Genomic DNA, 25,092 nt, shown 5'->3' on the forward strand with positions numbered 1-25,092 from the left:
TAATCTCATTTATTGTGTTGTTCATCATTGTTTGTTTGCTCTTTAGTTCTTCTAGGTCCTTGTTAAATGTTTCTTGTATTTTCTCCATTCTATTTCCAAGATTTTGGATCATCTTTACTATCATTACTCTGAATTCTTTTTCAGGTAGACTGCCTATTTCCTCTTCATTTGTTTGGTTTGGTGGGTTTTTATCTTGCTCCTTCATCTGCTGTGTGTTCCTCTGTCTTCTCATTTTGCTTAAGTTACTGTGTTTGGCGTGTCCTTTTCGCAGGCTGCAGGTTCGTAGTTCCTGTTGTTTTTGGTGTCTGCCCCCAGTGGCTAAGATTGGTTCAGTTGGTTGTGTAGGCTTCCTGGTAGAGGGGATTGGTGCCTGTGTTCTGGTGAATGAGGCTGGATCTTGTCTTTCTGGTTGGCAGGTCCATGTCCGGTGGTGTGTTTTGGGGTATCTGTGACGTTTTTATGATTTTAGGCAGCCTCTCTGCTAATGCGTGGGGTTGTGTTCCTGTCTTGCTAGTTGTTTGGCATAGGGTGTCCAGCACTGTAGCTTGCTGGTTGTTGAGTGGAGCTGGGTCTTAGCATTGAGATGGAGATCTCTGGGAGAGCTTTCATCATTTGATATTATGTGGACCTGGGAGGTCTATGGTGGACCAATGTCCTGAACTCCACTCTCCCACCTCAGAGGCACAGGCCTGACAACCGGCTGGAGCCCTAAGACCCTGTCAGCCACATGGCTCAGAAGAAAAGGGGTGAGAAAAAGAGATAAAGAAAGAAAAAACAATAAAATACAGTTATCAAAATAAAAAATAATTATTAAAAAGAAAAAAGAGAGAAGAGAGCAACCAAACAAAAAAACAAATGATAACAACGATAACACCAATGATAACAAGTGCTGAGAACTATACTAAAAAAAAAAAAAAACTAACAAAAAACAGACAGAACTCTAGGACAAATGGTGAAAGCAAAGCTATACAGACAAAATCACACACAGAAGCATACACATACACACTCACAAAAAGAGAAAAAAGGAAAAAAATATATATATATATGCTTGCTCCCCAAATTCCCAGCCTCAATTTGGGATGATTCGTTGTCTATTCAGGTATTCCACTGATGCAGGGTACATCAAGTTTATTGTGGAGCTCTAATCCGCTGCTTCTGAGGCTGCCGGGAGAGATTTCCCTTTCTATTCTTTGTTCTCACAGCTCCCAGGGGCTCAGCTTTGGATTTGGCCCCGCCTCTGCGTGTAGGTCGCCGTAAGGCGTCTGTTCTTCGCTCAGACAGGACGGGGTTAAAGGAGCCGCTGATTTGGGGGCTCTGGCTCACTCAGGCCAGGGGGAGGGAGGGGCACGGAGTGCGGGGCGGGCCTGCGGCGGCAGAGGCCGGCGTGACGTTGCGCTAGCCTGAGGCGCGACGTGCGTTCTCCCGGGTGAGTTGTCCCTGGATCCCGGGACCCTGGCAGTGCGGGCTGCACAGGCTCCCCGGAAGCGGGGTGTGGATAGTGACCTGTGCTCGCACACAGGCTTCTTGGTGGCGGCAGCAGCAGCCTTAGCGTCTCATGCCCGTCTCTGGGGTCCGCGCTTTTAGCCGCGGCTCGCGCCTATCTCTGGAGCTTATTTAGGCGTCGCTCTTAATCCCCTCTCCTTGCGCACCTGAAACAATGGTCTCTTGCCTCTTCGGCAGCTCCAGACCTTTCCCCAGACTCCCTCCCGGCTAGCCGTGGCGCACTAACCCCCCGCAGGCTGTGTTCACGCTGCCAACCCCAGTCCTCTCCCTGCGCTCCTACCAAAGCCCGAGCCTCAGCTCCCAGCCCCGCCCGCCCCAGCGGGTGAGCAGACAAGCCTCTCGGGTTGGTGAGTGCTGGTCAGCACCGATCCTCTGTGCAGGAATCTCCCCGCTTTGCCCTCCGCACCCCTGTTGCCGCGCTCTCCTCCGCGGCCTCGAAGCTCCACCCCTCCGCCACCTGCAGTCTCCGCCCGCGAAGGGGCTTCTAGTGCGTGGAAACCTTTCCTCCTTCACAGCTCCCTCCCACTGGTGCAGGTCCCGTCCCTATCCTTTTGTCTCTGTTTTTTCTCTTTTCTTTTGCCCTACCCAGGTACGTGGGGAGTTTCTTGCCTTTTGGGAGGTCTGAGGTCTTCTGCCAGCCTTCAGTAGGTGTTCTGTAGGAGTTGTTCCACGTGTAGATGTATTTCTGATGTATTTGTGGGGAGGAAGGTGATCTCCACGTCTTACCTGTTCACCATCTTGAAGGTCTCCCTTCAGTGATAGGATTTTAAAGACCTCGGAAATGGCACTTAAATCCCGGCCTTAGTTCACCAAAGAAGTTCGTGGTAGAATGGGCCAGAGATGTTTATGGTCACACAGTTGGCTAAACTGTTATTCTACAAATTTCTTAAATTAAGAATAGAAAAATCTTCTTTTACATTTCAACCTTCTATGGAAGAAAAAGATTCTCCACCTTGGCTGCAATCTCTCAGGATGTTATTTTTCCCTGGCCTTTTCTTCCTTCACTGAATGAAGGGTACGGACAGAAGGCACTTGCATTTCTTTGCAACGTGTGAGCCACTGTTCAGTTTCAGTGTATCTGGGACTTTCATTGTTCTCCTCAGTCCGTTTACGTTTGTTCTGGGAGCTGTGACCCTGCAAAGATTCTTCTCCAGCACCCTTTTCCCTTCATCATGCGCAGCGCTCCCCTATTCTTTCCCTCTTCCTCGTTGGCTACATGCTTTGGTATAAGACATCTGCATGTGTGCCGATGATAAAGGGGACAACAGCCAAATGAAATCTCAAGACCTAGTTCTAGACAGCAACCATGATGCTTGAAGATGTTCAGTTACAAATTATGTTAAAACACACGTGACCTTTTTGTCTTTGCGGTACTTTCTCAACCCCGCCAGCAGAGGCATCTCTCCTAAGAAGTAGGTTTACCATGTGACCTCCCTGCTTAACATCCTTCGGTGGTGCCCACTGTCTTCATCCGCCTGGAACCTGCTCACCCCTCTGGCCTGACCTCATGCTCCTCCTACACTCACGCTATGGACCCCACCTCTCTCCACAACTGTTCTCCTCTTCCCCTCCCTGCATCAGAAATGCTGCCAACACTGCTACTGTCCCCTCATCCTTACAGACTTGCATCCGGGATCAGCCTCTTCCAGGAAGCCTTTTTGGATCCCTCTTAGCTTCCTCTAAAATGCCCCTCCTCTGTGCACCCTGGGCTCACCTTTATCCTGGAATCATCATACTAGGGGCTGACTACCTGCACGCTGTCTGCCCTCTCCAGGAGCCTGACACTTCGCGGGACAGAAATCATTGCCTGTCTTCATAGCTTTATAGCCTAGCCAGGTTCCTGACATATTACATTGTTACTATGCTACATCTACTCAAAAATAAAAATTCTGGAAATTGGTTGAGAAAGATGTTTTAGCTTTGTTAGAGTTAGAAGGGCAAGTATAAGACCTCAGAACTAGAGAAATTTAGGAAAGCAAGACAACAAATAGTCTCACGTCAAAACAGACCAAAGAACACATTAAGATCTACCCTCTAACCAATTCTTTGTTTTCCCGTTGACGGGACTCTTCCTAACCTTCCTCTTTACGATCCTTACCCCACCCCCGATCACTTTAGCAGCGTTTTCATTTGTACTCTCAGTTAAAGTTTACATTCTCATCTGTTACCTTCCCCTAAAGATCTCCACTCAAGGTCAATCGAACCATACCCTACTACGTGCATCATTTTTCAACAGTAAAATGCAGATAAGACCTAATTTGTGGAGCTGGTGTAAGCATGAAACACAGCATACTTAGGTAGATACAGCCCTCTTGAGATCAAATTCTGCAAGTCTTATTGCTTACCTTCTTTGCTCGCTCCAGGTATCAGATGGATTCACCTTCAAATATGAATATACACAAAAGGTTCTGTATAATGGAGTTTTTAAAACAGTGATGAGTGGATAGTTGAAAATGTCTGCACTCACACTGTATAATGAGAGGTCCATGCATTTATTGTGTATTGATATAGACAGCAAACGCTAAAGGTTTTCTAGTGGATTTTGCAGTCACACTATTCCTCACTAAGGAATGATTGGTAACTGGACCAGCCTGCTGGGGAACCAGTTCTAGTCTGATTAGAAGCTCTTGTCCCTTGCTGAGCACAAGAGTTCACAGCCTTGATTGATTACTCCCATGCACCTATGATACTGCCCCTCCACCCCAACCTGAGAGCTCTGAGGGCTTCTAGACATCTGCCTTCTCCTTTGGGGATGGGGTTCTTGCACAAGCTCTGGCAGTGGAGGAAGAGGATTAAGTGCTATTTACAGGAAAAAGAACTTGCTTGAAGTGAAAATGAAACTAGGTGTCTTATTGCCCAGAAATGTAGATGTTTCTGCAAAACTGTTTACCATCCTTTGGCAACCACATTTGGGGAAATTACAATTTATATATTTTATACACAACGTAGGATCGTGCTTCTGAGATAGGATGAAATTTAACTGATTCATTTATTTAACAAACTTTTTTAAAAGTGCCTACAGTGCACCCAGGACTGTTTTAAGCACTGGAGAGTTGGGAATAAATTAGGTAAAGGTTCTGCCCTCACTGAGCTCACACTGTAGTAGGGGGAACACAGACAATCATCAACAGAATATTATAAACCCAGATACTAATAGGTCATAAAAAGAAAAAGTAGGATAAGGGTAGGAGAGGGAAGCAAGGGAGGCCTCTAGGAGGAGGTGACATTAGAGCAGAGGCTTCACAGAAGGGAAGGAATGACTCAGGTCAGGATGTAGAAGAGCGTTGCAGGCAGAGATCAGGACAAAAGCCTCGAGGTGGGAACTAAATTGAGGCCGTTTAAAGACTAGTAAGAAGATCTAGCAACTGGCATGGAGTGAGCTAGAGGGAAAGTGGTAGGAGATGAGATTATTGGGGTGATGAGAGTCAGATCATGTAGCCAATGGAGTTCTCAAAGCGCAGTGCCACCCAGCTGAGTGTTTGGAAATTTATGAGCATTTCAGTTGTCACAATGCTCTGGAGCACTGCCAACATTAGTGGGTGTCTGGAGCTGTGAAGGGTCTGGGACTTTACCCTTCTTGCCAGCTAACAAGTTCGCCTGCCACAGTTTCACAGGTGTTGAAAGACACAAAAGGCTTCTGCATGTCTGTCTTTTCCTCTGAAGGGAGCGCTATTTCTACCTTTTCAGGCTGTCTGCTATACAAATATGCTTTAAAAATTGATGTGGGACAAAGGGCTATCGGTGCCTTGCTCGTAAGACATGGAGAAACAAAAGAGACCCCTGGAGAATTGTCCAACAATGGGCAGGGGTCATGGAGGCTAAATATCCCACAACACATGATGAAGAATTACCCAAAATGCTAATTGTCCTTTCCTTACACAACACGAAAGGCCTTGTAGGATAAAGTAGAGAATTAATTTTTTTTCTAAGCATTGATAAAATAAATCATGGGAGTTTGAGTTACAAAATTTGTTTAAGTTTTAAATTTTTTAAAAAGATAATTTTCACTACTAAGTTGAAAATGGAGTCGGGGAAAAGTTGGAGGCAAGGAGACCAGTTAGGAGGCTGTGACAACCGTCCCGGTGAGAGACTGTGGTAGTTGAAACCAGAGAGGGGAGTAAGAATAGTAGTTAGAACAGGAGGAAGCCATAAGAACTGGTCAGCTTCACGATGTGTTTCAAATGTAGAAGAAACAAGACTTACTGATGGATTGAATGTACTGTGCGAAGGAAAGAGCAACGGAGTAAATACTGCTGTTTACTGAGATGGCTGAGATTGTGGAGGAATGGGGGATGGGAAAGAGGTGTAGTTTTGGACCTGGGGACTGCAAACCACCAGTTAGTTTTGTTAGTAGAGTTTACGGGAGGTAATATACGTCAAGTGCTTGACATAGACCAGAGCCTATCTCAAACGTTAGCTCATTAGCTTCCTTAGCTTCCCTTTTGTGGTATTTGACATTTTTAAGAACTCTCTTCCTCTAAAAATTCTGTTTCCTTTGCTCCTGCAACCTCTTTCTGTCTTTATTATGTTATCTTTTCAGCACATTTTACAGTTCCTCTTCTTAGACACCTCCCTTGCATGCTGGCCTTTCCAGTATTCTGTCTTTGAAGCTCTTCTCACAGTTTTGGTGTCTATCCTAGTCTTTTTCTTGAATAAATATATATATTTTGTTAACTGCACAAAGTCATGTTTGGTTTTGTCCATTTAAACATTATCACCCAATCCTATTCTAAAAGACAAATGCTCATTAAAAACAAACAAAAATAAAAACTCACAACCTTAATAACCTAGAAGATTTGTCATTTAAAGAAGGTTTAAAAGGAAAAAAAGGGGGTGGCAGAAGAGAGATTTTCTTACAAGCTTTTCAGCAAGTGTCACATTTTCTCCTTAAATGGGAAGGATTTCAAAACAAAGGTGAAATGGCTTAAATAGAAATATTCATAAAAAGGAACTTTACAGAATTGTCAACAATATTAAGACAACATTGACTAACCAGTTTCATTATGGCGTCTTCCCCCACTCTGCACTGTAGAGTTATAATATGCTTGTTTAATTAATTATATATTGTGAACATCTTCCACGTCACTACATAGTCTTCTAAAACATAATTAAAACAAATTCCTTAACATTTCATTATTTGGATATATCATAATTTATTTTGTTAATTCTCTATTATATTTTACATGCTATTTTTTTATTTTCAATAACTGCAAAGTTATAGAAAAATTGAAAGAACAATACAAAGAAAGTAAATTGCCTGCATGATGCCATCACCCCAGTACTTCAGTGTGTATTCCCTACATGCAAGGACATTTGCCTCATGACCACACGGAGCCATTCAAATGAGGAAACTCACATTGATACAGCACCATGGTCCCATCCACAGATCTCATTTAGGCGTCACCAGTTTTCCCAGTAAGGCCCTTTAGAGCAAAAGGATCCAATCCAAGATCACAAGTTGCTTTTATTTGTCCTGCCTCTTGAGTATTCTTCACTCTGGAACGCTTCCTCAGTTTTTCCTTGATATTGTGACTTTGACACTTCTGAATACTAAAGGCTAATTCTTTTGAGAACTGTTCCCCAACTTTAACTTATCAGCTGTAACCTTGTGATTAGATTCGGGTTTTGCATTTTTTGGTAGAAATACCACAAAAGTGATGCTCTGCATGTCTCACTGCATCCTGTCAAGTGGAACACGATTTCAATTTGTCTTATTCCAGTGTGTTTGATGACTTGATTAATCGGTGTCTGCCAGGTTTTTCACTCTGAAGTCACCTTATTCCCTTTGTCATTAATGAATATTTTGGGGGGAGATTATTTGAGACTAAGTAGGTATCCTGTTCCTCATTAAACTTGCATCCACCAATTTTATCATCCATTGATGTTTCTTGGCTGCTTTAATTATTACTGTGATTGTTGCCAAGGGGTGATTCTGTGGTTGTCTTATTTCTTTTACATTTATTGATTGTCATTCTACTGAAAAGAAAAGCTTTTTATTCTTTGAATTTATCCAATTGTTTTTATATTATGGGTTCTAATCATGACTGTTATTATTTATTTTCATCCCTCAAATTTCCCCAGTTTTGGCCAGTAAGAGCTATTTCCACATGACTTTTTGTATCCATACAACCTCATAATTCTTTGAGAATTTTCTTAATTTCTGGTACAGCAAAGTGTTCCAGGCTTATCTTGTACTTTTCTTGTATCCAGCTCTACAATTAGCTATTTCTGGAGAGTAGTACTTTAGAAATCCAGATCTGGTTGCTACAATTGCATTATTAGCAGAATGTCACTCTCCCAGCCCACTCTGCGAACAGAGCTAGGGAAAATATGTATGTCTATACATATGTACACTTACCTATATTGCTGTCTGTATTTCTTTCTAGTTCTATCTATCTATCTATTTATCTATCTATCTAGCATCTAACCATGGGTTTGCACCCATACCTCCAATCCTACTCTAGTTCCACAAGGCTTTTTTTTTTTTTTTTTTGCGGTACCCAGGCCTCTCACTGTTGTGGCCTCTCCTCCTCCTCTTCTATGAAACAATTTACCCTTAATTATTTTGCCTCTGCAGACTCAATAATCCAAAATGTTAACTTTTTTCTATTTCCATAATATAATACCCAAACTCAATTCAGTCAGTTCAATTTTGTTTAGTGTCAAAATAAATCAAGCTGATTATTTGATATCAAATTCTCCAATGTTATTTAGCATTATTTAAATGAACGCCTGGGAAGTTCATCCTTACTTAAATGCCATAGAACTGTAGAGGAAGTGGTCATATATTATTTCTAGTTTTCACTCTCTTTGTTGCTCCTTTTTTTATTTGGTAGGGAGAATTCCCCTCAGGGAAACTCCCAGGAAAAAAACATTGACATCAACAAGTCATTTCCCAGTTTTTATTCATTTTTTTCTTACTAATATAAGATATATTATGACATTATATTAGAACATAACATCTTACCAGGAATTTAATTTCTTTGGAAATTTATGAACTTAGAATATTTTTCATCTGAGGGTCCTGGTTTTATGCAAATTTCTATTCACACAGTTCCCCACCATTCCTTACATTTTGTAGGTGCCAGCTAAGTGTGTAATGTTGTCACTCTGGAATTAATGATGAGTGAGTTAAAAGGAATGACTCATTCTCACTTCAAATCCCTTTTGGATGAATCCCGTGTAAATAAGTCTGCACTCATGAAAATCTGTTCCATGGACTATAGGTCTCAAGAGGCTGTCTGCAAAAAAATAAAAGGGGGTTTAAAGGAGAATTACATGATAAAATAAATGTTGAAAATGCTATTTCTAATGTTCCTTCTTTACAATTCATGAAGCACATTAGCATAAAACAGACTCCGGGAAGTACAGAAATCCTTCTTTGAAGGATTAAAATCCTTCTTAATCCAGGGTTTCCCAGATACTGACCCCATGTCAGTGTGTGTGGACATATTTATGGGCATAACACCCCACCAACAATGCAAGCAGCTGGGATGCACACACACACTTTGCCCAATGCCGACTTTTATGAGTGGTATGATGTGGCTGATTGTTTGCAAACTGCGAACTCGTGTTAGAGGAGAATCTGTCCATTGTTGCCTGTTGCTACAGAATCACACCAGATGATCTGGTCTGAAAACAGTCTCTCACAACACAGGGAGGATTTTCAAGTGCCTAGATGAAAACTGAGAGGCAATTACTTAAAGATCAAAGGCAAACTTGTGTTTCATTTTAAAATAGGACAGAAATAGAAAAACAAAAATAAAGTTGTGATAGCTCTGGGCTTCACTTGTTTCGTTCTTTTTTCAGCTGGGCACCAAAGAAGGTTACCTCACCAAACAGGGGGGGCTCGTCAAGGTAAGGAAGCACGTTGCTGCCAGCCACAAAGAAAGAGAGCACGTCATGGGGGCTCAACCCTCATTTTGACTTTTTAAAAAGCAGAACCTACTTATTTTGACCCAGTTATAGTATTTACCTGTTTCCAGAGTTCATCTTTATGGGCAATATTAGTCAAAATTCTGGAAAATGACTTGACTATTCTTTGGCAAAGCCGAATGTATGAGAATAGCCTACATTTAATACCCAAGAAAACATATAATCCTTTTGATGCAATGATTGAGGATGAATGTAGCAAGTTAACTCTAGCACATATCTTGGCCTTTTAAGATTTTTTAACAAAAAAGAAGTCAAAATTGGATGCAATGTTTACCTAACAGTAGGCCCCAAAAGACCCGTCACCAACATGAATGTAACTATATTATAAAATCCCAAAGAAAACAAAATTTAGGACTTTACTAGTTGGGAGGGTATCCTCTATTTATGTGATTATACCTTTAAAGTTACTCTATTCCATTTTCACATGCCAAGAAGACCTTCATGGAATGTGTCTGTTCTTTCCCATTTTAAGAGTCAGGACACTTAACCTCTCAAGGATACTGGCCTGCTTGAATTTAACCTAAGTATTTAGTTATTTGTGTCCCTACTGGACTGGATGCTCCCTAAGGAGAGGAAGTATTCATGTTCACAGCATTATGTTTAAATCCAGTTACTTCTTTTAACCGGGAACATTGCCACCCAACATCATTAGTGTTCTGTTAGTACATAAGAAAGAGGCAGTGGGTAACTGCTGTTTTTCCACCAAGGTCATGGAGCTCTTAGGCAAGGTTTAGAATAGCATGTGGTTGAGCTTCCTAAACCTCAATCTGCTTATTTGTAAAACAAGAATAATAATATTGGGTTGGCCAAAAAGTTCGTTCGGGCTTTTCCATAGGCTAGTAGAAAACCCCGAACGAACTTTTCGGCCAACCCAATACTTGGCAATGTTTGGGGATTGGCTATAATGTATATAAACCTCCAAGGACAGTGTGTAGCCTCAGTAGGTGCTGAACAATGATATCTGTTTTTATTATGGAGTTTTATTAAGATTATTAAGTCTTATTAAGATGGAAATTTCAGCAGTTTGTTATAAGTCACCTTGAATGTTTATGATAGGTTATTTCTTTTCACTTGTTTAAAAATGTTGGTATCTTTGCCTTCGTTGTGAGCTTAATGCATGGAATCATTTTAATATTTGAAACTTTAAAATTTTAAGTTTTATTTTGAAAGTTTTTCCCTCAGAAACAACACCACAAGAATATCTTATTGTATCTAATCTTTTAGGTATTTTTACAACAAAAGGAAATTATCTAGTTCAAATATTGTGGTCCTGTATTCAAAACCTACATGTTTTAATTTTTTTTTTTCAGACCTGGAAAACGAGGTGGTTCACTTTGCACAGAAATGAACTGAAATACTTCAAAGACCAGATGGTAAGAAACATGGTCATATATTTTCCCTTTAAAAGTGAACCCAGTACCACTATGGAGAACACTACAGAGGTTCCTTAAAAAACTACAGATAGAACTACCATAAGACCCAGCAATCCCACTGCTGGGCATATACCCTGAGAAAACCATAATTCAAAAAGAGTCATGTACCACAATGTTCATTGCAGCTCTATTTACAATAGCCAGGACATGGAAGCAACCTAAGTGTCCATCGACAGATGAATGGATAAAGATGTGGCACATATATACAATGGAATATTACTCAGCCATAAAAAGAAACAAAATTGAGTTATTTGTAGTGAGGTGGATGGACCTAGAGTCTGTCATACAGAGTGAAGTAAGTCAGAGAGAGAAAAACAGATACCATATGCTAACACATGCATATGGAATGTAAAAAGAAAAAAGTGGTTCTGAAGAACATAGGGGCAGGACAGGAATAAAGAGGCAGATGTAGAGAATGGACTTGAGGACATGGGGAGGGGGAAGGGTAAGCTGGGACGAAGTGAGAGAGTGGCATGGAGTTATATATACACTACCAAACATAAAATAGATAGCTAGTGGGAAGCAGCCGCATAGCACAGGTAGATCAGCTCAGTGCTTTGTGTCCACCTAGAGAGCTGGGATAGGGAGGGTGGGAGGGAGACGCAAGAGGGAGGAGAAATGGGGATAAATGTATATGTATAGCTGATTCACTTTGTTATACAGCAGAAAATAACACAACACTGTAAAGCAATTATACTCCAATAAAGATGTTAAAAAAAAAAAAGAGCCCTGTAGATGAAATGTCTGCCTTCAAAATCCCTGAAATTTTATGAGCACCTGAAACATCCTATAAACGATTGGAGATGTGAATTCTTGATTCCTGATATGAGCAGTGTTCTTTTGCAAAGACGAGATGTGTATCCCAGACACGGCTCTCTCAGGCTGGCTAACCTCTAGCTCCCTGAGGACATCATTCCCTCCGTCTAAGGCAATGGAATTGTTTTCTTGCCACAGTATTAACTGTCTCTTGCAGCAGTGTCCCCCTTTATTAAAAATATGTCCATTTCTCATGCCGATTTCATTAAACAAATTTAAAATTATTTCATCTCTTATCTCTCCTACACAAAATTTCTGAGTAAGTGGATGTTTAAAAACATGGGAGACAAATATGACTCCCTTCCATGTGTTAAAAATCCATCTCCACCAAATTTAAATTGACAAAGAAAATCTCTTCCTAATGTCCAGTTTCATGAAAAGCCAATCCCCAGATGAGCATGTGACTTCCCTTAGGAAGGTTTTCTATAATCAGTCCCCGTAGTGGAAGGAAAGTTGACAGTCGCTCATAGTGGAGACCTGTTAGAGGAACAAGTGATGTACAGATTTGTATGTGTGTTCTTATGATGACACAGTTTGCCCTTTTATTTTTTTAAGTCACCAGAACCAATTCGGAGCCTAGATTTAACAGAATGTTCGGCTGTACAATTTGATTATTCACAGGAAAGGGTGAACTGTTTTTGGTAAGTTGTTTTATAAAGTAAATGTTTTTAAAATCTTCTTGCCAGACAGTTTAGCAGAAGAATAAAAAATTGTATGTCTTAATGTGTACAAATGTTCTGATCTGAGGCAAGTGGGTTTAACCGTCACACAGGGCATGTATGTCAGAAGTGCTTTCAGCCGAGTGTGACATAATACCTCATTTAAAGTGACTTAAACAAGTAGGAAAATCTCCTGGGTATAATTGTTTAGGTTGTACACTGCACAAGTATGATGCACTGCACAAGTAGGATGCCATTCACATCTTAGACAGCTTTTACTCCTTTGAGGTGTTTTATTCAATTTCAATTACAACCTTGTTGACTCCAACAATGAGTGATTTGTATAATGATGACAATTCTGGCAGACGGCACAAAAGTGTTTTGTTCTGTCACAATCAGTATATCATGACAATTTTCTAACTGGGAGAAGTAAAGTATCTTGAGAAAAGAGTGTCTTATTTCTCACCCTGAACTAGTTGAAGGTACGTTGCAGACATCATGGCACTTTATCCCTGAATACTTAAATTTGCATCTCCTAAGAAAAAAAAACCACCTATAGAACTACAATACCGTTGTCACACCTAAGAAAATTAACATTAACTACTATTAATGATTGTATAGTATCAACCAATAATGGAAATCTTTTTAAAATTCACATAAAGGTACCATATGAATTAACAGGGGTTATATTTCTCATATAACAAGCAATTGGGAGATAGGCAGCTACCTTGACAAGGTCAGGTCCAATGTCTCTATAATTGTCTTGGTCTTTTCCTCATGCTTACTGCTTCAGGGTCCAAGAGAGCTACTCTAACTGTAGGCCTCACATTTTCATGTAAGCCATAAAGAAAGATGCTGGGATGGTATTAGCCAGGTCCGCCCTTTGTATCAGGAAAGCAGACATTTTCCCAGAAACTCTTCTATCGGATTGTTCCTCATCTCATTGGCCAAGACTGAGTCCCATGGCCATCACTAGCAGCAGAGGAAGCTAGAAAACAGTATAGTACGATCATAAGTGGCTCCGACTAATTATAATTTATCACCTGGGGTTCTGTTAGCAAGAAGAGAGGAAAAATTATCTGTATTAACAGGCAATTGATCATGTCTCTTTCAGGGAGGACAAAACAATGACAATTCCAACAACTGGTTCTGTACACAATATCACACCTTCCCCCCAGCTCCCCCTCTCTCTACTCACTGCCCAACCGGACCTCACATCAGGGTTTACCTTTTATACACAGGGACTTACCTCTTGTCTATTCAACATTAATTACTGGTATAACCAGATGTGCTGCTTTGGTTTTAGGATATAGAAACCCTTCTGATTTCACTTTAAGGCTTTTTTTTTAAATTAATTTTTTATTTTTGGCTGCATTGGGTCTTTGTTGCTGCGCGCGGGCTGTTCTCTAGTTGCGTCGAGCAGAGGCTACTCTTCGTTGCGGTGCGCGGGCTTCTCACTGCGGTGGCTTCTCTTGCGGGGCACAGGCTCTAGGTGCTCGGGCTTCAGTAGCTGTGGCACGTAGGCTCAGTAGTTGTGGCTCGCGGGCTCAGTAGTTATGGCTCACGGGCTCTAGAGTGCAGGCTCAGTAGTTGTGATGCATGGGCTTAGTTGCTCCGCGGCATGTGGGATCTTCCCCTACCAAGGATCAAACCGGTGTCCCCTGCATTGGCAGGCGGATTCTTAACCACTGCGCCACCAGGGAAGTCCAAGGTTTTTTTTTTTTCCTTTTTCACAAAAAGGACAAAAAGATTTTTAGTGTTTGGCATCTCAACTGTAAGGACAGGAGGTGTGGGTGAGATATAAGTCTGACGATTTTGACTCTATAGCCAAAGAGACAAAGGAGGAGTTAACTCTATTCCTAGAACAGTCTTTCATGCCAGTAGGCAAGTTTGTCTTCCCTTCAGCAAAGATTAACTCATGGCCAGAAGTGGGCAAAATAAATAGTTGAAGAGATTTATTGTCTCTTTTTCCTGCCCTGAAAAGTTAAAACTGTCTTCATCCACAGAGGGCAGTGTCATCCTCGCTGAAGTCAGCTAACACAAATGAGCTCCTTCAATAAACTCTCTTATCTGTCTTGCTTGTTCTTTGAATCATAGCACAAGTTCTGAGTCATTTAACAGATCAGCTGAATAAACACATATGTGTATTCAGTCTAAGACATGAACAATAAAGTGATCTGGGGGTGACCTGGACCTTTTTTTTTCTTTGGGCTCTCATTAGAAAATACAAATTTGGCCTGTAATACTAATATGAATCTGCAGCCTCAACATTTCTGCGTTTGCTGGCAGGACTAGCTCCGTATATACCAACTCCTCAAGTTCTCACCCAGGTTCTTTGTCAATTCTTTTTCCCCTTGGAATACTCTAATTAGTGCTCAACTAATAGATGTTCAACCAACAATCTGGAGTGTCTTACACTCTTTCTTTTGTCTTATCAGCTTAGTATTTCCATTCAGGACATTTTATCTCTGTGCAAAGACAGGAGTAGAAGCTGACGAGTGGATCAAGATATTACGCTGGAAGTTGGTGAGTTATTCATGTCTCTGGATACCTAGCACTCAGAAATCACGTTGATGATTTCAAACATATTTCTATTGAAAGAGTCAGACAACCCCCGAGAACGGACAGGAGGTCTACTTGCAGACTTATGGAAGAGTCTGTTCATTCTTCTGGGATGTGGAAGGGATGGAGATAGGAGTAAAAGCAAAAGAACGAAAATGCACTGGGGTCTCAGCCCCAGAGCCTAGCCTCGCACCCTGGTGTCTATCAGGCTTCCTTTAAGTGTGTGGGCTGGTCCAAGTTTGCCTGGAGGAGGACATGTGGGACCAGAGGCCAGACAGAGGAAAGCAGACATATTTCTATAGTAGAAAATCCTTTTATTTTGTCAGAGAAGGAGGCTTGCCAGAGAGACTTAGCTTAATGTCCAGTGTAAGCGTTACTTTGTGCCAGTCAAGGACCAAAGGTGTGTTAATTTATCTGCTTTCTATGTACCTCCCAGGAGGAAGACAAAGGGCTTATAAGAATTTACTAGTCTCATGCATTTTTTGTGTGTTTGCAAGTTAGTGAGTTGTTAGCCAAGAACTTGTCCTTAAAGCTTTCTCAAATTTCCTATAAATACCATCTTGAAACCCTTCATGTTTTCAACTACAGACAATTATTCCTAATTGTTTAAATGAAATTAGCTGATATATACAATCTTATTGAATATTCCTTTCCAAATACTGGGATTTTTGCTTTTGGTTATCTTTTCAGTTTGAGATCCAAAGCAATATACTACTCATTCTGAGACAGTTCCAATGTATTTGATATTCAATGGGGAAATACTCTGCCATATGAAGCTTTTGCTCAAATACAAATCATTTTTTATTTCTTCTATTTTGTAACTATGCAAGTGACACAATCATTATAGAAAATTTAAAGTAAAAATATATCAAATGCACATCCTTTCAGACTTCTCCCTCTGCAAATAAATATTAGAAACAAAATTTCATCATTCTGCAGTGTTCTTTACTTGCTAACTCCACTTAACAATATATCATGAACATCTTTCCAAATCAATAAAGTTAGATCTATATCTTCATTTTGATTCATTGAATAGTATTGCATTTTATGGATTACTAAAAGTATTAGGCCAGTTCCCAATTTGTGCATGTTTTAGCAACCACTTTACAGTATAGTCTCCTGAGAAAAATACAGAAAACCAGAATAAAGGAGGGGACATGATAATTAATTTGTAGTTGCACGGTTTTCTTACTAGTCAGCATTTCTTATTTAATGTTTGTTAAAAGCCAAAGTTTGTTATCTTAACGTTGCTCAATAATAAATACACGTGGGTGTGCTTTCTTGCAGTCTCAAATACGAAAACAGCTTGATCAAGGGGAAGGCACAATCCGATCTCGGTCATTCATCTTTAAATAGACAGACCTTCCTCGATGAGGGATGCCCTGACCCAGGAGCAGGGTGGAATGTTCCTGATGTTGTGATCCACAGCAGGTTTCAGATGAAAGCTAAGGATTTTTCTGTAGAAACAAATCAAAAGCAGATGCGGATTTGGACCTCTCAGAAGACACCACATTTGCTGACTCACAGAAGACTGCTGCCCTTCAAGATCCTGCCATGTCCCTGAGAATACCGAAGGCTCCTTGTTCTGATGGAGACGGATGAACCACTGCGACCAGGTGTGCTCGATCTTAGAACACGTGATGGGAGATGGTTTTTGTTTTCCCTCATTGTTGTCCCCAAGCTGGTTGACATTAGTTACCCAAAGTCCCACTCTGCACCAGGGTCAACTCATCTGACTTCCAAGTTGTGCTATTATCCAGGAAGGAAACAGCTATATATGTAGCCCGAGGTTTAGACGGCTTTTCAGAAAGTGTATTGGGATAGCAAATGTCCAAGACTGGGGCAGAGGAGCAGTGTTGTTTTTACTTTTTTTCCCCTTTATACAAAAAACAAAACAATTTCCAAAACTAAAATGGAAAATGTTTGTAGTATTTATTTTCTCTTTGTAAAAGGCTCAGATATCTACCGGGTCCTTTCTTCCCCTCTAATGATAAACCTGTGAGAACTAAATCTCCTATGGGCTATTGGGTAAGATGATAAGGATAATGGAAGGTACAATCTTAAAAAAGCATCTTTTAGTCATTTTGGGGGAAATGCTTTAAAGAGTGAGAAAACATAAATTGAGGAAGAGTGATAAAGTAGTAACTTGTAGTTTAATAATAATTATCACGATAATTATTATTATAACAATAATAGAGCACTTGTAAGCACTAAGTTATCTTCATCCAACACTTCTCAAACAGACTGAAAGAAACTTCCAAAGTAGAGTGTGTTATAACAATCCCTTCCCCAGAGTGAGAGGGAGGTATTTGCCCAAGAGAAGAAAGATGTACCCTGCACTGCACGGAGCACCCTACACCTTATTCAAGAGGAACTTCTTTTGTCTATTGAGGGAGTAACACTAAATCCACATGCAAAGGGTAATGCTGTGTTTGTTACACAGCATTTTCAAGCCAGAACAAGGGGATTGAAATAGGGGGATGAGACACTGGCATCCAGAGCTCCTAAATAGATTTTAACCCCTTCTATTATCTTTATTAATAACTGCTTTTTTAGACTGAAGTTTGAAGGGAGACAAAAGTGGAGGAAGAGCCCAAAAATAAGGTTGTGGAGCAAAGCTATGATATGACGCTGCTCTTGCAGTCCAAAGGGCTACCTTGTTGAATACGTTTCTTCTGTTATTTAAACATCTAGGACTCAGAAATTACATTAAATTTTTGTATGTTTCAACAAGGTTTTTAATGTATTTTGTAATGTTTGTATCATACGGAATATAGCAAATGTCAAGTTAAAATGTATTGTGTTGGGCTTCCCTGGTGGCGCAGTGGTTGAGAGTCCGCCTGCCGATGCAGGGGACACGGGTTCGTGCCCCAGTCCGGGAAGATCCCACATGCCATGGAGCGGCTGGGTCCGTGAGCCATGGCCGCTGGGCCTGCGCGTCCGGAGCCTGTGCTCCGCAGCGGGAGAGGCCACAGCAGTGAGAGCCCCGCGTACCGCAAAAAAAAAAAAAAAAAAAAAGTATTGTGTCAAGTTTGCAAAGTAAGGAGTTAGACATAAATCTTCACTGAGACGTACAGTTTTGTTTTGTTTTCTTAGATCCAAGGGTGTTGTGTAGGTAACATTGTTTTCATTTTTTGTAAAATATGTCATGTTTATTTACATTCTTTGGTTATGTTTATTAAAAACAGCATGATTTTGCTGTGCCTGTAATATTTTGCTACTGAAGTGTTTTTAATAACTGTAATTTAAAAGAAATATAACCAATTAATATCATAAATAGCAATGAAGAGTCCACTTTGGTTAGACTATGAGCTACAAAGGATTGAAAGATTCAGAGTTGAAGAAATAGTCCCCGTCCTCAAGGAGTTTTCAGTTGAATATGGAAAAGATAAGAAATACATCCATGACGACGTACAGAAGTAAATACGATAAATACTTCAAGTGAGGCACACAAAGCTATATGATGGAGTGGGCTTCAGCTGGGATAAAGCCATTGTTTGGAGGGTTTTGACATGAAAAGGGCGATCTAACATACACCATGCAATTAGTACTACCCCAGATGCTTTACCTGCTCTCTTTACCTGTCTCAGCCCTGAAAAGTGATCATGATTTCACCCCGAGGGATCTCAGGGAAGGGCCCTAGGACGAGGGAGGATGATTCGTGCCAAATCGGAGTGGGGCTGTTTGGGAGAATAGCTGTCTGTGTCAAGCTCTGTCGCTAACAGTATGTGCTCATCATAAAGTACCTCAAGACACAGCCGAAGGATTAGCAGTTATTCTCAGAAACCCCCCAACCCCGGGAAAATCTTGCCCCGCAGAAGCACTGCTGCCTCTGGACCAGGAGAGCCCCGCTCAACGGTAAGATGGCTGTTACTGCCTCGGAGGGAAACCCGTCCCTATTCCTGGGCCACTGGACAGGAGGACACTCAGCAGGCCACAGGCCTCTCTCTCCAGCCCAGGGCACTCGGGAGACTGGGCTCTTTGGTCCTTCCCTCTCACTCACGCTCGGGGTGCAGGTCAGGGAGTTACACTGAGTCCCTGTTTCAGGCAGAGAGCAAGAGAATTATTACAGGATGAATATAAACTCTACTTCCCTCCTCTCTACTGCTACTTCAGGTCAACTGCAGCAAACTTGTAGTTTTGCCAAAGTCTTCCCAGCCACATTGAGCCTACACTCTGCTCAACACGATTCAGGCTGTCTGGGCATGACGTCGAGCAGAGCTTCTTAAATTATCTATGGAAAAGGGCCAGATTAATTTTCTTTTAAAATTTATTTTCTATCACAGACTGGGAATTTGTAAAATCCAATACGTTATTAGAACACTGAAGTAAAAATACAACTATCACAATCCCAGTTTTTAAATCAAATTCAATAGACATGGTATGTCTGCTGTTTTTTAAACCCTTAACCCTCAACTTCTGTAACTTATTTTGTACTAACAAACAGAACAGTCCAGTCTGTGGACATTTCAAGTAGGTCTGGCTAGTGGACAGCCACGTAAAATAAAGCAAGAGCCTTCTTGAGAAAGAATTCATCTTGATGCTGCTATGAAGGTATTTCATAGATGTGCTTAATAACATCTACATTCCCCTGAATTTATATAAAAGAGGTTATGCTCCATAACATGGGTGGGGCTCATTCAAGCAGTTGAAAGGCCTCAAGAGCAAAACTGGGGTTTCCATGGGGAAGAAATTCTCCCTGTAGACTGCAGCCTCAGCTCCTGCCCGAGATTTTCCAGGCTTCTGGCCTGCCCTGCAGATTTTGGGGCTTGCCAATTTCCAAAATCAGGTAACCAGTCCCTTGAATTAAGTCTAATTCATGTATATATCCTACTGGTTGTTTTTTGGTGAACCCCAAGTGATACAACTTTCTTTCCCAAATACCTCATCACCATTTTATTATAAATTTTGTTGTTTGCTGAAATATTTTATTTAGTTAATTTTATCACTTTTGGATAGTTAACAATTCAATAAGTAAAGTTTACAGTGAAAAGGGTCGCTCCTGGGAACCCTGTCCCCCAATTACCTAGTTCCACTCCACCCACGTTACCACATTCTGTGCATCTTCAGAGATACCTATCATATACAAGCAAATATGAATATACATCTATATTTTTTCTTCCTATACATAAGTTGTAACATAGCACACAGTTTCACACCATGCTTTTTCTTCTGAACATTATGTTTGGGAGATCATTCCATCTCAGTACCCAAAGTCTTCTTCGTTCTTTTTTCCATTGGGCAAATGTAGAAATTTCTTTAACCAACCCTCTATGATTAGGGTGAACATATAATCTATCTAAAGTGGGACCCTTCAGAGTTGAAAGGAGCACTAATAATGACACCGAGAACAGCAGGTATAAAATGGCATTGTTACAAAAAAAAAAACAGGTCACCTCATCTATGATGGATACTTGTTTCCAATCCTTTAATGTTATTAAATTGCAATGACTATAAGTATATACTTTTCACACATCCATATGCATCGGTAACATGAATATCTAGAAGTGGAATTGTGGGCTTTTGTGTCAATTTGACTCAACATGGGGTGCCCAAATTAAATATTTTGTCTCTGTGGGTTCTCTTTCTCTGGAGAATCCTAATACATTGGGTAAAAGGTTATGTGCACTTGAGTTTGGTAGAGATTGCCAAGTTGTCCTATTTAGAAGGATATAACAATTCACACTTCCATCAGTAGGGCATAAAGAATGTCTGTGCTAATTTTTTTTTTTTTTTTGCAGTACGCGGGCTTCTCACTGTTGTGGCCTCTCCCGTTGTGGAGCACAGGCTCCGGACGCACAGGCTCAGCAGCCATGGCTCACAGGCCCAGCCGCTCCGCGGCATGTGGGATCTTCCCGGACCGGGGCGCGAACCCGTGTCCCCTGCATCGGCAGGCGGACTCTCAACCACTGCGCCACCAGGGAAGCCCTGTGCTGATTTTTTAATAAACCTTTCCCAATTGACTTATGATGTCATCTTCACAATGTTTTAACTCCTCATAGGTATGTACTAAAGTCTGTTTCTGGGTTGTTCTGTTCTACTGATCTGTCTAGTTGTGCACCTGATGTAGTTTTACACTATCCTTTAAAAATAATCTATTTTTATATTACCTTTTCAAAAATTCCTTAGAAGTTTCAACTTATTTTTCTGGATGAACTAAAGAATAATTTAACTATTATACCCCTTAAAATAGAAATTTTAATAGTAGCAGTGTTCACCATGCAAAGGTTAAATATCTCCATTTATTAGTTCTCTTTCCTGTGGTGGGTATGAATGTATGTAGGTATACATATAAAATTACCAGTAATTACAATTTTGGTCACCTCATTTATAAAAGACTTTCTTGCTTCATGCATCACTGCATTGGCAAAAACTTCCTGGACACTGTTAAATAATAATCTGGATAATGGGAATTCTAGATTTTAATGGATGTGTCTAATGCTTCATTAGGTTATAACAATTAACTATTTATAGCATGCTGCAGGTAAAACATATCTCCTGCCTCTATTTCTTTGTAAAGGCTGTTGTTCTTGCCCAAATTAAATGCCCCATTCTGTGTTTTCTATAGCATCCTGTGCACAGCTTCATCACAGCACTTCCTATACCTGTTCCGTTTACTAAGCTGTACATTCTTTAAAGATAGGTACCACAATTTAGTCTCATATTTGTAGAGGATGGGAGAAGAGAGGGAAGGAGGGAGGAAGAAAGGAAGGCAAGAAGGAGGAGGCAGACACAGTGCCCGGCTGATCTTACTGTACAACTTGAGAGACTGCATTCGTACACGTCATGTAAAATGCACTCCTGGAGCAGAGAAATATGATGTACACTGTGCTCCTTAGAATTCTGCAATGTGGTAGCGCTAGTGAATGGCGCACAGTAGGTGCTCAATGCCAGGTACCAGTGACAAACTCTGATTGTCAAAGATCCTAGGAGGAAATTAACAACCTTGAATGGACTGCATTCCTGAAAATGAAAAGCACATGCTAGAACTGTGATACCAATTTCAGAGATTAAATTAGGCTCATGGATGAGGTTTATTTTCCAACTCACAGTTTATGTTAGGTAAAACGGTCTCCAAACCAGATGTGAAACAGTCACTTATTCGTGTGGCTGAAAGAGTGAATTAAGTTAATTATAGTCTTTAAACGTTTGAAAATAGTCTGGGGGAAAAAAACCTACATAGTGCTCAAACTGTACTTCTAAAAATACTATTTTATTTATACTCATGTATGAAAAAAAAGGGCTATACTACCATGTTTACATACATACCAATATTGGAAACAATTCAATAATGAATCACATCTAAATTTTATAAAGAATACACAAACATTAAAAAACACTGATTGGTTACAGAAAGCAGAGTGGAAGAAAAAAACATTAGCTATCATTTTCATTTCCATTAAAGAGCAGCACCCTCTGAGAAGAATCAAATCAGTTAGTAATACTCACCTATACTGCAAAATAATATATACAAAGGAAAGTTAGTGATTGTACTGATTCTATTACTTTTACTAAGCCATTTTATCTTCCTCTCAATGCAAATAAAATAATATGAAGAAAAATATGTCCTCACTATTCACAATAAAAAGAGTCTGCTTCATTCTGCAGGCCTGGCATATTGTACAATAGGGAGCACTTCATGGCTCAAGTGGATCAAAGTATCATTTTGATTCTGAGCCACCGAATAGAATCTCATGCATATTTGGTGACTGGACTAACTCCATAGGAGCTGTGATAGATTGAACCATTTCTGTGGAATCCCCAGATCTCACAAATAAGAAAAGGCCCTACACAAGAAAAGATAAGAATCAATCTGTCCGTAAATTCTATCTATAGGCTCTTTCTCTAGTGTAAGGTGGAAAAAGGGGCCCTTTCTTGAGTACATGGATACAAGTGTTGTTGTGGTCTAAAGATTGCTGGATTGATACTGTCTGATATAATGAAGATAAGGTATACACAGAAACCACTGCCAGATTAAGAAACTTCCACAACTTGTCTCAATTCTTCAAATAATGGAGCAAGTTCCTTTTCTAGGCTGACAATTAGTCCTAAAACAAAGGGATTAAGAAAATTTGAACATTAGAAAAATGTTTATCAAAATGTATAATACTAAAAAAGTAAGTGAGACATAGTTCATTCTCCATTACTAAAACATACTTAAAACAAAATATTGTAATTCTAAATAATCAAAAACCCATATTCATTATGAAGTTTATTTTTATCATCTATTAACATAAATAAATGAAAATATTTATATGTATTAAAAGATGTAAAATGAATTACATATGTGCTATAATTTTGTTAGTTTTGAAAGGAAAACTTTAATTTATACCTTATTATTTCAAAATCTGCACTGATTCAGGAATAATACACATGATTTTTACTAAAAAAAGGTATACTTTTTTCCTGAGCCAATTTTAATGAACTTTATCAAGATAGGTAGATAGCAAAGGAATAATCAAATATTTATTACATAAATTCAATAAAGCTAAGATATAAATGGGTATTTCAAATGAAAACAATAATTTTAAAGATGCTTGGTAGGAGTATAAAACATACACTGAAAGAAACAAACTAGTCTAGAAATTAGCTTCTCCTTAGTTTACCAGAGTAGAAGGCTATATATATCTTAAATACTGCTTGTTTTATGCTCAAATAAAGATCTTCCTCTGTCTCACAGAGCACTAAAAGCATCTGGGATACTCAAGGAAATGTTCTAAGTATCAATACTAAAATACAGTTCTGCACATTATCATAATTTATAACAACTGATGATTTTATCACATGACTGATTTATCAGAACTGAGGTTTAATATACTTAAAATATTGACACCACTTCCATCCTATACAATTTATAAAGTGTTTTCACATGTGATATTTTATAGCTTCAGAACATTTAGAAATGGAAGAGACCCAATAGATTATCAAATCTAAACCCCTCATTTTAAAGATGAGGAATCTAAATACAGGCTTCAGTGACATAGCTGGAAACAAAGCAGGCTCAAAGAGCTTGGAAAGAGAAAAAACAGAAAAGGAATGCATAACAGTTCTAACAGTGGTGAAAGCTGAAGGAGACAGACCTTAAAAAAATTCCACTTTAACCAAAAGAGGAAAAAAATTACAATTCAACTGAATACTGTCATTATTTTACATGAAAATAGACAGTGAAGGCTACTGGATACAATGAGATCTTACTATCCTCTTTAGAAAGTACAGCTTCCCAGTGTTCGTCCTCAAATTCTTCCACCCTAAAGAAGAATGAGTATATTCATCCTAGTCACACTCTTTAAATTCTCAATCACATTCATCTTGCCCACTATTGTTCAACATTTTATAGATTGGTCTATATGGAACTGAACTCATCCTTGATCGTTTTTACGTGTTCTGTTTGGTTATCTTCTCTACTCTTCTTTGTTTTCTTAAACTGTTGTAACGTGAGCAAGATATAGCATTCAAGAGGTGAAGATAACATGTAGTTTTCCTTTCTATCTTAAACGATCACTTACCTATATATACACTGTCTCATTTGAACTAAAAAATAAGCGCACAAGATCGAGAAAGCAGACATTAGCTCCATTACACAGATATGAAAAACACAGTTCAGAGAAGTTACACTTCCAGAGATCAAGGAACAGATGGTAGACTGGGCCATGAATTTAGGTTTTCTTACTCTAAATCTGCTATTCCTATCATATTAGACTGCTCAGATATGGTATTATAAAGAATTAAAAGCCGTATTAAAACACACCTGTATTAGCATTGCTGCTGGCTATGAAACTCACCACCAAAGGTAAACGATTGAATTGAACCACCTAAAAAGAGAACAAGATCTAAATAATATGTTACATAGTGAAAAGGTAGTGTAATTCAGATGAAATATCTTCATCTTCCAAAAAACTTTAAATGGTCAATGTGTAAGATACTAGCCTAACATCATGGTATTACATCATGAAAACATGCAACAGTGAAAATAAGTATTTCCATAAAACAGGCTTACTGATTATCTCCTAGAGACATTAATACCACTTAGCCTGGAAAGTTTTAAGGTGGGGCTGTGTCTTCATCTTTTTTTATCTTCTAAAGCCCTGCAGAGTGTCAATTACATAATAGGGTCTCAATAAATATTTGATAAGCAAATAGGTCAAAGCAGTATTTCTCAGTCATTCAAGTGGTTATAACTTAAT

The 25,092-nt window shown here is 39.7% G+C and overlaps 2 protein-coding genes across 10 annotated transcripts in view; one reads left to right on the top strand and one right to left on the bottom strand.

The window, feature by feature from the left end:
• DAPP1 (dual adaptor of phosphotyrosine and 3-phosphoinositides 1) overlaps positions 1-16,325 on the top strand; it is a 57,307-nt gene extending 40,982 nt beyond the window's left edge. Inside the window, exons 5-9 of the mRNA XM_060012027.1 lie at positions 9,313-9,360; positions 10,749-10,811; positions 12,243-12,328; positions 14,785-14,872; positions 16,196-16,325. Of these exons, the coding sequence (XP_059868010.1) occupies positions 9,313-9,360; positions 10,749-10,811; positions 12,243-12,328; positions 14,785-14,872; positions 16,196-16,264 (354 nt within the window). The 3' untranslated portion in view covers positions 16,265-16,325. The remainder of the gene's footprint in view (positions 1-9,312; positions 9,361-10,748; positions 10,812-12,242; positions 12,329-14,784; positions 14,873-16,195) is intronic.
• The window catches only part of LAMTOR3 (late endosomal/lysosomal adaptor, MAPK and MTOR activator 3), a 136,240-nt gene that overhangs the window by 102,731 nt on the left and 8,417 nt on the right, over positions 1-25,092 (bottom strand). For 2 of the 9 annotated variants that reach the window (XM_060012029.1, XM_060012028.1), the window contains exons 6-7: positions 24,657-24,720; positions 21,959-22,018 (exon numbers count right to left, since the gene is read on the bottom strand). The exons of 1 other annotated variant lie outside the window; for it this stretch is intronic. In XM_060012029.1, coding sequence (XP_059868012.1) covers positions 21,959-22,018; positions 24,657-24,720 — 124 coding nt within the window. Of the gene's footprint in view, positions 1-8,391; positions 8,745-16,230; positions 16,366-21,958; positions 22,019-22,102; positions 22,957-23,065; positions 24,157-24,656; positions 24,721-25,092 lie in introns of those variants that run through there. 6 more of the 9 variants (XM_060012030.1, XM_060012036.1, XM_060012033.1 and 3 more) reach the window with 6 other exon arrangements.

This window comes from Delphinus delphis, chromosome 5 (genome assembly GCF_949987515.2).
Source record: "Delphinus delphis chromosome 5, mDelDel1.2, whole genome shotgun sequence".
NCBI lineage: Eukaryota > Metazoa > Chordata > Mammalia > Artiodactyla > Delphinidae > Delphinus > Delphinus delphis.